This window comes from Poecilia reticulata, chromosome 22 (assembly GCF_904066995.2).
Source record: "Poecilia reticulata chromosome 22, P_reticulata-male-v2, whole genome shotgun sequence".
NCBI classification, from domain to species: Eukaryota; Metazoa; Chordata; class Actinopteri; order Cyprinodontiformes; family Poeciliidae; genus Poecilia; species Poecilia reticulata.
Genome location: NC_088851.1, coordinates 19488806 through 19503711, shown reverse-complemented (window position 1 = coordinate 19503711; position 14906 = coordinate 19488806). Strand labels below are relative to the sequence as shown.

General features: G+C 37.8%; 2 protein-coding genes and 1 long non-coding RNA gene across 4 annotated transcripts; 1 reads left to right on the top strand and 2 right to left on the bottom strand.

The window, feature by feature from the left end:
* Positions 1 to 38: 38 nt before the first annotated feature.
* Positions 39 to 5439, bottom strand: tmed8 (transmembrane p24 trafficking protein 8). 2 transcript variants are annotated; one of them, XM_008400229.3, is made up of 6 exons: positions 5231 to 5439; positions 4838 to 4984; positions 4655 to 4739; positions 4468 to 4561; positions 2596 to 2895; positions 39 to 1225 (listed from the first exon to the last, which is right to left on the bottom strand). In XM_008400229.3, exons 2-6 carry the CDS (start codon positions 4954 to 4956, stop codon positions 1008 to 1010), a joined length of 816 nt encoding a protein of 271 aa, XP_008398451.1. In that variant the 5' UTR covers positions 4957 to 4984; positions 5231 to 5439; the 3' UTR covers positions 39 to 1007. The 2 variants fall into 2 exon arrangements, with proteins under 2 accessions (XP_008398451.1, XP_008398450.1); XM_008400228.3 differs by having other exon boundaries at positions 5095 to 5437.
* Positions 5440 to 7133: 1694 nt separating this feature from the next.
* Positions 7134 to 10124, top strand: LOC145549977 (uncharacterized). Its single transcript, XR_014085774.1, has 3 exons — positions 7134 to 7157; positions 8771 to 8907; positions 9293 to 10124. It is a non-coding gene; the product is annotated as an uncharacterized LOC145549977 (long non-coding RNA).
* On the bottom strand, positions 8735 to 14877 carry noxred1 (NADP-dependent oxidoreductase domain containing 1). Its single transcript, XM_081603064.1, has 7 exons — positions 14507 to 14877; positions 11446 to 11459; positions 10635 to 10810; positions 9524 to 9704; positions 9284 to 9438; positions 9008 to 9200; positions 8735 to 8885 (listed from the first exon to the last, which is right to left on the bottom strand). Exons 1-7 carry the CDS (start codon positions 14759 to 14761, stop codon positions 8756 to 8758), a joined length of 1104 nt encoding a protein of 367 aa, XP_081459190.1. The 5' UTR covers positions 14762 to 14877; the 3' UTR covers positions 8735 to 8755.
* Between the last annotated feature and the right edge of the window lie 29 nt (positions 14878 to 14906).

Sequence of the window (14906 nt, the reverse complement as noted above, 5' to 3'; positions counted from 1 at the left end):
TTATATCTCCCCTTCCATCCAATTAACGACACAGACAATTAGACAATCTTCTCTTTATTGTGGAATATAAATTTCAGGAACAAATAGTATACTTTAAAGTGAAGGTATGGGGCAGCAAACGGCTTGAAAACAGTTGCTTCAGATTGCATACGACATTAGCAGCCAAATCTGTGACTTCTTTGGGAAAATGCGCATGTGTGAAAGTGATAAAGTGTCAGCTTTACAAGAAAAAGGTGGTCCAACACACGAAGAACATCAAAAAATAAGCACAGTGATCTTCACTTGCAAAACACATGTGGATGAAACACTGCAACTGGCCTCTACGTTTAAAACAGATCATTAAAACACTGGCAAAGCAAAGGTAAATATTGAATCTAGAGCGATATTTGATGAGGGCTTTTATATGCGCCATAAAAACTGTGACTTCAGTACGGCAACCTAAACTCTTCCTTCAACACACCCACCAAACCAGTAGAGAACATATATTAAGTCCTGAATTTTCACATGATTAGATTCAATGAAAAAAGAAAAAAAAATACACAACAAAGCTGAATGATTATCACAACAGACAACGGTGCAACAGAGAAAAAGAAAAGAAAGGTGCATACATAACACGTGAAAATAATGTCTTCAGAGCACTGCTGATTAAGGACGTGGCCTGGAGAAACACACACTGTGCAGGTTCTCCCTGATCGCTGCTACCATAGAAATGTAACAGGTAAAGACAATATTTGGTTTATGACGGGCACTTGACCAAACAGCACAGAGGGGATATGGCACATGACAAACGCAAGGCTTCTCTGATTATATTCAAACAGGACACTGACACACATGATGCACTGAAACCCATTTAACCTGACAAGCAAATATAAAATTGATGTGCCTGCATTTATTTCTTAAATTATATATCTTTGTTTATTCCATGTCTGAAATCAAAGAAAATAGTTCATTGTTCTTAGGAGTAATATTCAGTAATTTATACATTCGTGAGCAACAGAGCTGGCGTCTCAGGCACTGTAATACACCCTGTAGTAGAGAGTTTTGTTCCTCCAAAGGGAGTAGGAGTTGTCAAACTTTAGGAGGTACGTGCCTTCACCTGGGAAGTCGTGGCTCCCACCCTGGACGGACAGATGGCTGTCCTGGCGGTAGACAGGCAGGATTTCCGCCAGGTTCGAGTTGGTCTGGCTTTTGGAGCCTCTCTCGACGTCGTCGTTGCCGAGAGGCCCTGCCACACACACACCACGTAAACCAAAATGTCAACATGCTGCCTCACACTTGGGCAACAGCTTGTTGCCAGTATCAACAACATTTAAAAAAAAAAACCACGAACTTTTGTTTCAAGACTAATAAGAATTTCTCTAATACACTTTCTGATGATATAGAAAGGAACTGCTGTTGCTGAGCACCGACAGCAGGCTTCTACATGTTTTCCTTGCTCACAGAAAATATAAATCATGGCGTTTTAAATATTTCTGACTGGAAAAAAGTCATAGGCATAACATGAAAACAAAAACCTGTTTTGGATATACAATTGGAAACCACACCCTGACAAAATCCATCAGCTTCTTATACTTGTGCTACACTGAAAACAAAATTCAGAAAGTGAACCTTTTTAAATGGTTTGTGAAGTAACAATACTTAGCTGAAAATTTCTAAATTTACTGTTTATAATAGATTTTTTGCCAAAGTCTGTACTTCAACAAAAAAACAACAATAAACACATGACATCACAATAACAATGGGGCAAATTATTTAATATTTTATGCAGAAATTAACCAATAGCAACTGCTTTTCACCTTCATAACAAAGACTGAATGCTTGTGTGTATGCACTAACGGAGGCAGCACAGACATATAGTTCAGATGCTGCAAACCGCAAAGTCTTTGCACTTAAGCTACGCAATAATACTTTCAGCTTTACTTAAAATCTAAGAGTATCAACTGAGGATTAATAAGCTAACCATCTCAACCACTAAATTAAACAGCGTTTTTTAATTTGGCTTTTTTTGTTGTTTGTTTTGCACCCGGTTTTATCGTTAATGTGCTGGAGAAGGTGCAGCTGCATTGTGTCACTTCTAATTTTCCTCTCAGTCCATCAAACAGGCAAGCATAGCTGAATAATAGCACAGATGTTGTATTAAAAATATGCAGCGGAACATTTTGCTAGCTAATTTGCCTCAATATCATTCGGGTTTTATGGAACACTAATCCTGCAGCGGTTTAAAAGTATTTGCAATTAAAAACATGGCTTAAATGAGCAACTTTTGAGTCAAAACTTTGGATGCTAATTGCTGAATAACATGACCTACATTTATTTCTTCAACTTTGTTTAATGATAAATGGATGAGAACTGGTAGAAAATGTGAACTCAGTTCCGAATGTTTCAGAGAGGAACCATGAACATATTCGTTTGTTTTAATGTGGAAGTACTGAGCTTACAATGCAGGTCGCAATAACTTCTCCAACTTTCCTGCGTCTCATCGATTGTTATAACGCTTGAACAACAGATGATTCTCAGACTTGTAAAAGTAAAAAAAGATGCGGCTTTATGTATTTAATCCCATGTTACCCCATAGACTCTTGGATTCAAGCTCACCTTCTAGCTCTTCCTCTTCGTCTTCGTCATCGCTCGACTCGCTGATGTGCACCGTGATAGATCTGCTCGTCACAGGGGTCCAGTCAAAATATATGCCAAAGCCAATGTCAAAACCGTCTGTGGCAAACTCCCAGCACACTTTTTTGGCCTCGGGGACGGTGGGGACGTGGACCGTCATGATGTCTCCTCGGTACACTGTCACAACGCTGTCCTTCTCAGTTCGAAGCTTTGCCTTCAGCTCCTTCACTGCAGCAGATGTCCAAGTTGTTGGAGGCGGCAGGGTTGGCATCTGGGCTGCCTCTGGGTGGGGAAGAAACATCAGTTTAAGGAGAGCAAATTTGGTGATTTTAAAGCATATGGCTCACTACGCATTGCCCGTTTAGAGATATTTATAATTAAAATGAAACTATTCACTCTAGGAAGAAATTTCAGGTATTCAGTATCAGTGAGGTGTTTAAAATTATAATCAGAAGAACCATAAAAGTTGCTAAAATAGTTTTTGGGGGGGAAGCATAAATCCAGTTACTACTTTTCTATTGTTGTGCCATCCTCCTTATATGACAACCAAACTAATTTTGGTTGTCATATAAGGAGAATGCTAAGGAGATGGATGAATTGATCTAGAGTCAATTTCAGCACATAATAACACTCTTCAGTGTGGATGTTGTTATGGAGGGAAAAAGAGCTAACATTTAGCAATTTTCTTTCTCAGTTAAATTTTTTAATTCAAGTCAGGAAGACTAGATACAGATGAAACAGATTCTATGGCATGTCGTTGGGTCTGTCACAATAACAATTGTGACAGACCCACACAATTGTTATTTAGCTGGACAATAACTTGTCCCAAAAATGATTGGAATAAACAATAATGTTGTCATTTTGAGACCATTTTCAATTGATATAACAATAATAATAATTGCATATTAATGGAAGTAAAGCCTCTCAAAGATCAAAAAACATTTAACACTGAAAATGGAAGACATTTTAAATGTCTAAAATACATAAAACAACTGAAACAAAATGGATTATGAAGTTTTTGCAACCAAAATTACATAAAAAAAATATCAATCATTCATCTTAGATGGGCAAAAGTGGTGTTTGGTACTTTTGTAAAACTAACCACTTCATATTGGGTGTCAAATGTTTGCATTGACACTGCATTAGACATTTTTCAAAATGTCTAAGTTTCAACAATGTTTCAACAATATGACCAGGAAAGCATCTTTTTGATGATTGTTGTCCAAGTGGAAATTTTAATTTATAATGTAATTAATTGATTTATTGCTTATTGCGACAGGTTTACTTGTCGCAATATGTTTGAGGGTCATTTAGGCTGCAAGCGAGAGAGAGAGAGCATGACTTATAATGCACAACAGGAAGGCTGAATGATTAACTTTTTTTTATACAGATGCAATAACAAACGCATGTTTAATAAAAAATTGTATGCATTGAATTTCCACAAAAAGCACTAAAAGCACCAGTTATTCTCGTTAAACCCATTTCTCTTGTCATTGTATTTTTACATAATTCCCCATGGCATCCTATATGAGAAAATGCATATCTCCTCTGTTTGTAAAAGTGTTATGTTTAATTTAAAACTAAAATAGAACAAGAATGGTACTTAGCTTGATTTTTAAAACTGCAACAAATTCCCTAAAGAATCAATTAAATGCTATCTTGTAACATTTGCAGCTCTAAGCAACTTTTATTTTAGCTGGACTGAGGGCAAAAATGGCTCTTTGGAAAGTCAAGGTTGAAAATCTTAGGGAGAAACTGGTATTAGCAGGTTAAAGCTTATCAAAAAACAGATTGGAAATCAGTTCTGTAATAAACAAGGCGTCAGCCATGTCAGCACACTCAGCAGGTTCTCACCTTTGATTTCAGCAGAGAGCCGACAGGTCCCAGCACTGTTGTTCTCCTCGCCTCCTTCCCCCAGGGCCAGCTCTGCAGGAGCCTCTTCATTACCCTGAAAGTGCACATGCATATGGCACATTATAGCAAAAATAAATAACATTCAACTTCCATGTTACTGTTACTTTTTGACAGCTCTGCAGCATGCCTTGGCCAAATCCTCCTTGGTCTCATTCATGTTGGCTTGATTGCTGGATTGGGTAAAGCTCTCCGTCAGATTTGTACTCTGCAGACTGGAGTAAAGAGATTTACAGTAAGAAGAGGAAGGGGGAAAAAAAACACGATAGAGTCAACGATGAAAACGCATCAGCAGCTCTGAGCAACAGGTTACCTGCCCGGCGGTTCGCTGTCGCAATGATGGGAGGTAACTCCGGGGAAGGATGAAAAGGACAAGGATGACAGCCGAGACTGGAGCTCAGATGTAGGTTCTATACTCGCCATGGCTGTCATGACAAGACAAATACCTCTGACTGCGGGGCTGGAAGAGAGGAGAGACCGCCCCTCAGAGCCAGCACAGGGAGGAGGGAGAGACAAGTTAGCCTCTTTACACAGTCTGGAACCAAAGCAAACAGAAACCAATCTACTAACCACAACTAAAGCGAAGAGTAATCTTTCTACGTCTCGGTTCAGGGGTTCCTTGACTTGTTTGCTCTTCCTTTAGCTTACATCTGGCTAGCCATTAGCTACACAGAGAGCAGTGAAAGTGAAGCCGACCTTTTCTCACCACAACGTAAGACTGACAGTCCGATTTAGTGAACTCAAATCCAGCTCAGGCCATTAAAAATGTAACTCCATATCCCTTCAATCGTGTGACAACTATCCACACAGCCGTGCTTCTTCTTCTCAAGGAAAAAAACGGACGCGATTTTCTGACTTCCGTCTTTTTCCGAGCGTTGACGGAAATATACGAATATGTAGACGAGGAAGCGAGGACGCTTCTGCTACAGCAGCAGTTCTAGAAAGCAGAGAGGAAACGGCAGAGGTGGATGGAAACAGTGGCGGAGCTCTACTTCTAAAGTTGGGGGGGCCAAGGGGGGGCCAGCACTACCACTGGGGGGGCAAAATTTAAAATGGGTGTGTGTACATATATATATATATATATATATATATATATATATATATATATATATATATATATATATATATATATATATATATAAAACCAATATATTGGTTATTGGTTATTTAAAGCCCCTCTGTCATTTGACATGTTATAATTAACACCTTTGACTGGCACATGGAGACATGATAGACTTTACACAGAGTTCATCGCAGAGGAAACTAAAATCAAATAAAAGATCCTTTCTGAATATCATCTCATGGACTTAACTAAATGCGTCTTTCTGACTGGGAGCTGACAGCATGTTGAAGAGTTATGGACACCTTGGTTAGGAAGCTCTGGTTGGACAGGTAATTTGACAGGTAACAATATTTCGGGTCGGACCAGAACTATTTGCCTGATGGTGGTTCGGGCTTCTAATGACTTTACATTTAATGAGTTTGCAGCACACAGAGAAAACCTAAAGAGAATGTGATCTACTTATTGTAGTTTATGTAGAGGAATAACAGCTGACTGTTGAGAGAGGAAAGAAATTAAAGTGCAGATCCGTTAGGCAGAAACAAGCGCAGAACGCTGGGCAATAAATGCTCATAAATGCTCCACCGTTACGCTCCAATTAATCACACATGAGACGACAAACGCCAAATATACAATATATTTTTAAAAACAAAACCAGTAAAAACTGAGTTAATATGTCAGATTCCCTCCTCAGCCTCGTCTTGATAAGAACAGAGAGCAGTTCGCTGGTTTCTGTCCAGACTGTGATCAGCTGACCACTTGGTGCGCAGACAGTTTAAGCTTTACGCACAGAGAACATCGTGGAGCTCATTATTAATCAGACTAAGAACAATATCAGTCAGAGAATCATCTCTGATCTCTGATCGGACCAGAGGCTTTGGAGCGCCTAGCGGAGCTGATCCACTTCTGCGGAGTTTTTCTCCCGCTGAGGGATCAGGAAACGATCAGAGTTCTGCCGTCTTCTAATCACGTCATTTCGTGAATTGTTACCTGATTTCAAAAACGTTCTAACAGAGAAATAATAAATGTTTCGTTTAATGACTACAAATTGGAAATAAAATGATTTTTTTCTTTGACGGACAACGAAAAAAACTCCAGCGCCACCTCTGATCCAAACTAGAACATTGTCGGCCCCTCTTCGGTTTTTTCTCTTTTTGCGGAGGATCAATAAATAACTTATTGGTGTTTTACCATCACCACCAGGTATTAAACGCTTTAGCATTTGAGTTGCACCACAGCGCAGCGTAACTGAAACATCCAGGAGAACAATTTCAGCTTGTTTTTATGAGTATAAAGGAGGCTGGTATAGCGCCTGATATAAATCTATTTATCTATGTCACATGGACTTATATAAAGTTTTATACATTTTCTTTTTATATATTTATTATTGTTTTTCTTCTTTAGATATTAGGTTGACTTAGAATGATTCCAAATAATGTACAGGAATGACCTGGTGCTGTTACATGTCAATCATCAGGGGGGCCACTAGGGGGGCCAGTCAGATGACAGGGGGGCACTGGCCCCCCTGGCCCCCCTCTGGCTCCGCCACTGGATGGAAACTAGCTACATTTACGTGAGTAACATTTTGGGGGAAACAATTACTGTAGGAGTAGTTATACTTTATTGTAATTCTTACTTTTTTATCTCCATATGCTACTCTTGAGTAAGACCTTTGAATAAACTTCACTGACTGAAGAACAAACATGTTTTTAACAAAAATGCACAAGACAGAACATTTTGTTGGAAAAAAGTTTCTTCTGCTCATTTTTTAAATAATCATATCGTGTCACTTTTTTTCATTTTAGTTTCAAAAATACCAGCATTTGCACTGAATTTTTTGTCTGTCTGACGACGTCATTTTTTAAATATTAAATCAGATGTGAGTTACTCAGAATTTATTAAGTAGCCTTTTTGCCAAATTATATTTCACTCCTACTTAATTTCCTGGACGGCAACTTATCACTTTACACTTGAGTAGTCCTGCTACTCACGTCTTTAAACATGTTGTTCATTGTAGCAAAAAGGAAATCTGACTCTTTTTTTTTTTTTTTTTGTAGAAAAGCTGAAATTACAGCTTCAAAAACCATAAGCATTTTACACAGAGTTGCAAAAAATAATTTAGGGATTTTAGGGATATTTTTTTATTATTATTATTTTTATGGTGAATACTGATAGCTAATGTAAAATATTTACAGATGTGGGTAACATACCCAAAAAATGCAATTTTGATTATTGTTCTTCATTCATTTAAGTTATTAATGACAAGAAAGGTATCTATCACTGAAGCAATGGTAGCAGTATTTAATAATAATTTTATTCATGTAAAAGTAAAGATTATGGTGCAATAAAACTTCTCCTAAAGTATTTTTTTTCACCAAAATGTTAATTCAAATGTACCTCAGTAGTAACTATCCACCACTCGATCAATTTAAAAGAAAATTACTTTTTCTTTTAATCAAATGATTGATTTTACATCTTCAACAGCTTTATGTTGCAACTGAAATATGTATTTTACACCTCGAATAAAATAAAAGACAAGCAAAAATCTGTGTTGCATACTGTTTTTACATTTTAAACATCTACAAAAAATGCACATCTTCGTTAGTAATTTTTGCTGCTGGTGGTCACAGTGGTTATAGAAATGACCTCGTCCTCAACTTTAATTCTAAATAGATGGAAATGAATGAGAACAAATTTACTGGAATTTCAATGTTTCAAGCCACACAAACATCCTGCAAAAATATTAGGGTACAAACAAAGCAAGACACTAGAAGACAAGCTCTATTATTGACAGTGAATGGCTTAAAAATAAAGGAAATGTTGGCTGTAACATAATAAAAAAGGAATAATAAGCAAAAAACATTATAAAAGTACAAACATGGCATATAAAACCAGTCGTAGATTTTACATTCTTACATACACTAGTATTACAACTAAAATAAGAACTGTTGCATAAAGTTATGCTTTGTTTAAGAAAAAAATAATCCTTTTTATCTTTAAAACATAACACATAATTTGCTATATGCTATTTAATTTTATAACACTCATTGGGACAAATTAAATACCAGAAAAAGCTACATCAAGTTTTACAAAATGCAATAAGAAAATGTTATTCTAAACTATGTGTTAGACATTGACATGTTCTCCATATTGAGATGTACTGTCGTCATTTTATTTGCTTTTCAGGTATGATTTGTATGTTGTCCAGATGTTTTCTTGAACTGGTTTGCTGTTCATTACAAAGTGCAGCAGTGGTGTCTCCTTGGTTTGGGCGTCAACGAGAGAAATCCAGGGAAAAGACCTTTGTTGAGTAAAGAAAAAAGGTATTCCCCTTTGTTAGCTTCTTCTATTTATATTTCTTTGTACTGTAATTGTTCATATAGCAGAAGGTTAAATGCAATACCGCATCCTTCACTAACTCACTCATTTGGATGGAGAAAAGATGTGGAAGCGATGAAACTCTGTACTTTCAAAGGCTCGTTGTTCATGCTATTCTCTGTAAATATGCTGTTAATTAGAGAAAGAGCCTCACTGGATCCCAGACAGACATTGGTGCAGATGTTTAACAGGCTGTACAACACTCCACATACCCATTTCAGGCCTAGAGTGATGCCACCTACAATTTACAATCAACATAATTTAGTAAAAAAAAACAACTTTATGAAAATGAATATTCAACTTAAAAGAGTTCTCCCCAACCTTTCATAGCTAAAGGACATGATGCCTCTATCAGTGATGGATCTGACAAAGCTTCGGTCACACGGGAGCAGGACAGCCACAGGTCTGAGGTGTCGCATGCCTCCACCTGATACTGTGGTTTCAGAACAAAACTGTGGCCAAGACATTCAGCTAAACTGAGATGAAAAAAATTAGGAGTGAGAGATCAATCACGTTTGCATCAAAACAGCACGCTGCCAGCCTGCATAGGTGCGGGTGTACCGTTTGACAGGCACAGCTGTGATGAAACTGTAGACAAGGCAGTGCTTTTGCAGATGAGAATGGAGATCAGCACAGATTCTGTCAAGGTGAGAAGGCAAACAGCAGAGGAACAAAACGTCCGCCCACGCTGCCAGACAACGATTGTTAAAGAAGCACTCGACTCCTGGTGGGACACGGACCTCTGAAACACACACATTCGTTACACTGCTGGTAGAAAAAGAAGTGAGCCGAATCTGTAGTGAAATATATAAGTGGTTTGCTGGATTACTTACTATTTTGCCCCTCAAACAACTTTGTACCACTACAACTTTTTTATCCTTTGTCACGTCAGAACCACAAATTTGTATTTTATATGATTGTGTGTACCTACAGGCTTAGTCAGATTTGAAGGAGCGCATGTCTGAACAAGAAAAGCCACATCGTAACTTTATGCTGCCAAAACCATTAAGCAATTAATGGCATGATGAAATAAACCAAATTAAAAAATGTGTTTGCATGAAAATAAACAGAACCACAGACTTTATTGTGAAAAGGCTTCAGTGTAAATTAGCTCAATTTTTTGAAGGACTTTTTGTTTATAAAGAGTCTTGTGTCCTTTTTATGGGTTGTTTGTTTATTATGGATATTTAAAATATCTTCCAGTTCTAGTGTTAAATGTTCCTTGGAAATTAAATGTATTTATCTTTGAGAGGGTGTACTTGCATTGTTATGCCATTATTATTATGTAATTTGAAAATCGTCTCAAAACAACAACATAATTGTTTAATTGCAAAAAACGTTTTAGACAATTTAGCATCCAGCAAAATTATGTGCTATTGTGACATCAAGTTGAGACCATTTTGAAGCACATACCCTTACTGCTATTTTAAGGAAGATTAAATCAGCTTTAGTGATCACCTGGGTAACTGTAGTGTGGAGAGACTACAGTTACCCAACAACATACATAAGAAATGTATGTTGTTTAAGCACAAATACAAAAAGAGGTTTAAATAGAGTTAAGGGTCATCTTTTCTTCTATCTTTGTTTTTTCAAGTTAAATTGGTCAAGAATAAAAGGTGACGTCATTCATTTTTGCAGGAGGAACAACAGATTTACTTTGAAGTCACCATACCTGCTGGGTTTCTCGTGGAGATCTTAATCTGCGTGGGTCTGATGGTGGTCTTCTTAAGGAGGCAGAGTAGCAGCTGTTTCCCCAGGGTACCCAGGCCAAGTATCCCCACAGAGAGTTCACCATGCCCTTTTGATGCATATAACTCCTTGGCAGCAGTCCTCCTTTTTAGGATACATCTGGAAACATCACAGCAGCCTTATTGTTCATGTGAAGCACAAACTCTTTAAGCCTATTGGTCAGAGTTTTCGCTAAAATCAGCGTTTCACTTTAGACATAAACACCTATAGAACACCGTGGGATCCTTTGTAGATGCATTTTATGGTAAAATGTTATTAATTTAGGATTAAAAAAAAAATCATATTTCTGGTAACATCACATGAGGAACCCAACTGAACAGATTTATTTTGAGCTCATCCAGTAAAGCTTCAGAAAAAGGTAGAGACACTATACAAAAGGAAACCTGGTGATACAAGTACAGTACAGTGTGCACTTAGTCCATGCTGTGTAAATAGAAATAATAATTAATTCATAAATAATTCAAATTAGGTAGATTTCTGAAAGGGGATTGACCTCAATTCAACTTAACAACTTCAGTTTCTGTCCAAATCTGCTAGTGTTTACTCCTCTTGTCACTGCTGGTCACTATTTATTAATGCTAGCTAACCTGCCTGATTCTGGTGCTTAAAAAAAAAAAAAAACTTTAAAACTAAGCTGAAGTCCATACGTGATTATCCGGCTGTGGCAAATTTAAGCTGTATATTTAACATTTTCATACACTAACGACTAGACACGGTTTAAGTAGGCAACTTACTTTAATAAGTGCACCTGCGTGAAGCTGACACCCCACCCACGTCAAAAATCCAGCAAATAGTCTGAATGGTTAGTGCTCCGTTTGTGCAGGTTTGTGCCGTTAAAATTTTCGTTTGTGCAGTTTTGGTTTCTGAGATATTAAACATTATTTTTTAGGTCATCTAGAGTTCACCATCCCCCCATATCGCTCCAAAACAAACCAAAGTGGGCTAGTTCGTTAGTGCTCCGTTTGTGCAGGTTTGTGCAGTTAAAATTTTCGTTTGTGCAGTTTTGGTTTCTGAGATATTAAAAGTTATAATTTTGGCCGATGACGTCACCATCCCCCCATATCGCTCCAAAACAAACCAAAGTGGGCTAGTTCGTTAGTGCTCCGTTTGTGCAGGTTTGTGCAGTTAAAATTTTCGTTTGTGCAGTTTTGGTTTCTGAGATATTAAAAGTTATAATTTTGGCCGATGACGTCATCATCCCCCCATATGCTCCAAAACAAACCAAAGTGGGCTAGTTCGTTAGTGCTCTGTTTGTGCAGGTTTGTGCCGTTAAAATTTTCGTTTGTGCAGTTTTGGTTTCTGAGATATTAAACATTATTTTTTAGGTCATCTAGAGTTCACCATCCCCCCATATGCTCCAAAACAAACCAAAGTGGGCTAGTTCGTTAGTGCTCCGTTTGTGCAGGTTTGTGCCGTTAAAATTTTCGTTTGTGCAGTTTTTGTCTTTAAGATATTAAAAGTTATAATTTTGGCAGATGACGTCACCATCCCCCCATATGCTCCAAAACAAACCAAAGTGGGCTAGTTCGTTAGTGCTCTGTTTGTGCAGGTTTGTGCCGTTAAAATTTTCGTTTGTGCAGCTTTTGTCTTTGAGATATTAAAAGTTATAATTTTGGCCGATGACGTCACCATCCCCCCATATCGCTCCAAAACAAACCTAAGTGTGGGCTACTTCTTGTAATTCTTCAGATTCTCAGCTGTTGTACAATGTGTACATTTTGTTTTGAACTTCAATAAAGACTTAGAACAAGAAAAAATGTGTCTCATTTCAAGAAATGTTTTAAGATAGCAATGTTTTTTCACGAACGTAGCGCACAATAATTGAATCCTGCTAATAAAGGACATGCAGCCTGACCCTAACGTAATGTGTATAACCTGTTCAACTGTGCTTTGATTTCGGAGGTGGTCTGAAGAATTATATTCACATTGTTGATGTACTGTCTGCTGATTATGCAGCAAACGTGTAAAAAAATTACATGAGCCTATAAAGGCCAATTTGCTAGTTGCTTGAGCAAAGATTTTGCCGAGTAAAACGGAAATGTGTCATTATTTCAAAGTTCATCCAAGTAATGTACTTAATATTTAGTAAATATAGTTTCAATGCAACGACTTTCATTTCATCCAATTTCTTAAATTAAATGTGTATGGGCTTCAAGGAGACATGTTTTGCGAACTTTGACATAGTTCTCACACAACTGGGATTGGCTCCACCCACACTGTAGTGAGCCTCCTGCCCCCCCCTCCCATCTTGTTTTGCAGAGCAAGTGTAATTTCAACCTCTCGTTAATATTCTAGCGGTCTCAAATCGTTTTGAATAAGTCATTTTTGGAATTTTTTCAACCCCGATTTTGATTTTTTAACAAGGTAAAATCAAATTAATGCTCAACTAGCAAATTGGCCTTTATAGGCTCATGTAATTTTTTTACACGTTTGCTGCATAATCAGCAGACAGTACATCAACAATGTGAATATAATTCTTCAGACCACCTCCGAAATCAAAGCACAGTTGAACAGGTTATACACATTACGTTAGGGTCAGGCTGCATGTCCTTTATTAGCAGGATTCAATTATTGTGCGCTACGTTCGTGAAAAAACATTGCTATCTTAAAACATTTCTTGAAATGAGACACATTTTTTCTTGTTCTAAGTCTTTATTGAAGTTCAAAACAAAATGTACACATTGTACAACAGCTGAGAATCTGAAGAATTACAAGAAGTAGCCCACACTTAGGTTTGTTTTGGAGCGATATGGGGGGATGGTGACGTCATCGGCCAAAATTATAACTTTTAATATCTCAAAGACAAAAGCTGCACAAACGAAAATTTTAACGGCACAAACCTGCACAAACAGAGCACTAACGAACTAGCCCACTTTGGTTTGTTTTGGAGCATATGGGGGGATGGTGACGTCATCTGCCAAAATTATAACTTTTAATATCTTAAAGACAAAAACTGCACAAACGAAAATTTTAACTGCACAAACCTGCACAAACGGAGCACTAACGAACTAGCCCACTTTGGTTTGTTTTGGAGCATATGGGGGGATGGTGACGTCATCTGCCAAAATTATAACTTTTAATATCTTAAAGACAAAAACTGCACAAACGAAAATTTTAACGGCACAAACCTGCACAAACGGAGCACTAACGAACTAGCCCACTTTGGTTTGTTTTGGAGCATATGGGGGATGGTGAACTCTAGATGACCTAAAAAATAATGTTTAATATCTCAGAAACCAAAACTGCACAAACGAAAATTTTAACGGCACAAACCTGCACAAACAGAGCACTAACGAACTAGCCCACTTTGGTTTGTTTTGGAGCATATGGGGGGATGATGACGTCATCGGCCAAAATTATAACTTTTAATATCTCAGAAACCAAAACTGCACAAACGAAAATTTTAACTGCACAAACCTGCACAAACGTAGCACTAACGAACTAGCCCACTTTGGTTTGTTTTGGAGCGAAATGGGGGATGGTGACGTCATCGACCAAAATTATAACTTTTAATATCTCAGAAACCAAAACTGCACAAACGAAAATTTTAACTGCACAAACCTGCACAAACGGAGCACTAACGAACTAGCCCACTTTGGTTTGTTTTGGAGCGATATGGGGATGGTGAACTCTAGATGACCTAAAAAATAATGTTTAATATCTCAGAAACCAAAACTGCACAAACGAAATTTTAACGGCACAAACCTGCACAAACGGAGCACTAACCATTCAGACTATTTGCTGGATTTTTTGACGTGGGTGGGGTGTCAGCTTCACGCAGGTTAATAAGTGCACCAACTTGCATACAAAAACTGCGTGCGCGCACCCGCAAAACGTCAGTCCAGCGTAGCGCGCACGAAGGTAAAGTAGCTTCTTTTCATGAACAGTCAGTTCTGCCTCAAACGATAAAATAGTCAAACCAGAACCAATGTCCGACATGCCCTGTAAGTTTGATGTGAGGCTGTTAACAGGGTTGACTTGTCTGCAAAAAAAGCGGCATTGTGTTGTCATAGTAACACCAATTTTGGATTTGAAGGCGTTCTCCCACATTTCTTTACACCACTAAGGGTGCGTAACATCAACTATACGTGGTAAGCTTTAATGAGTTTAGACGAAGGTAAGTATTATACCTTTCATACTTACGACTTTTTAAAATAAACTGAAAAACGACGAGCAGTGACGTAAAGGCGTGATG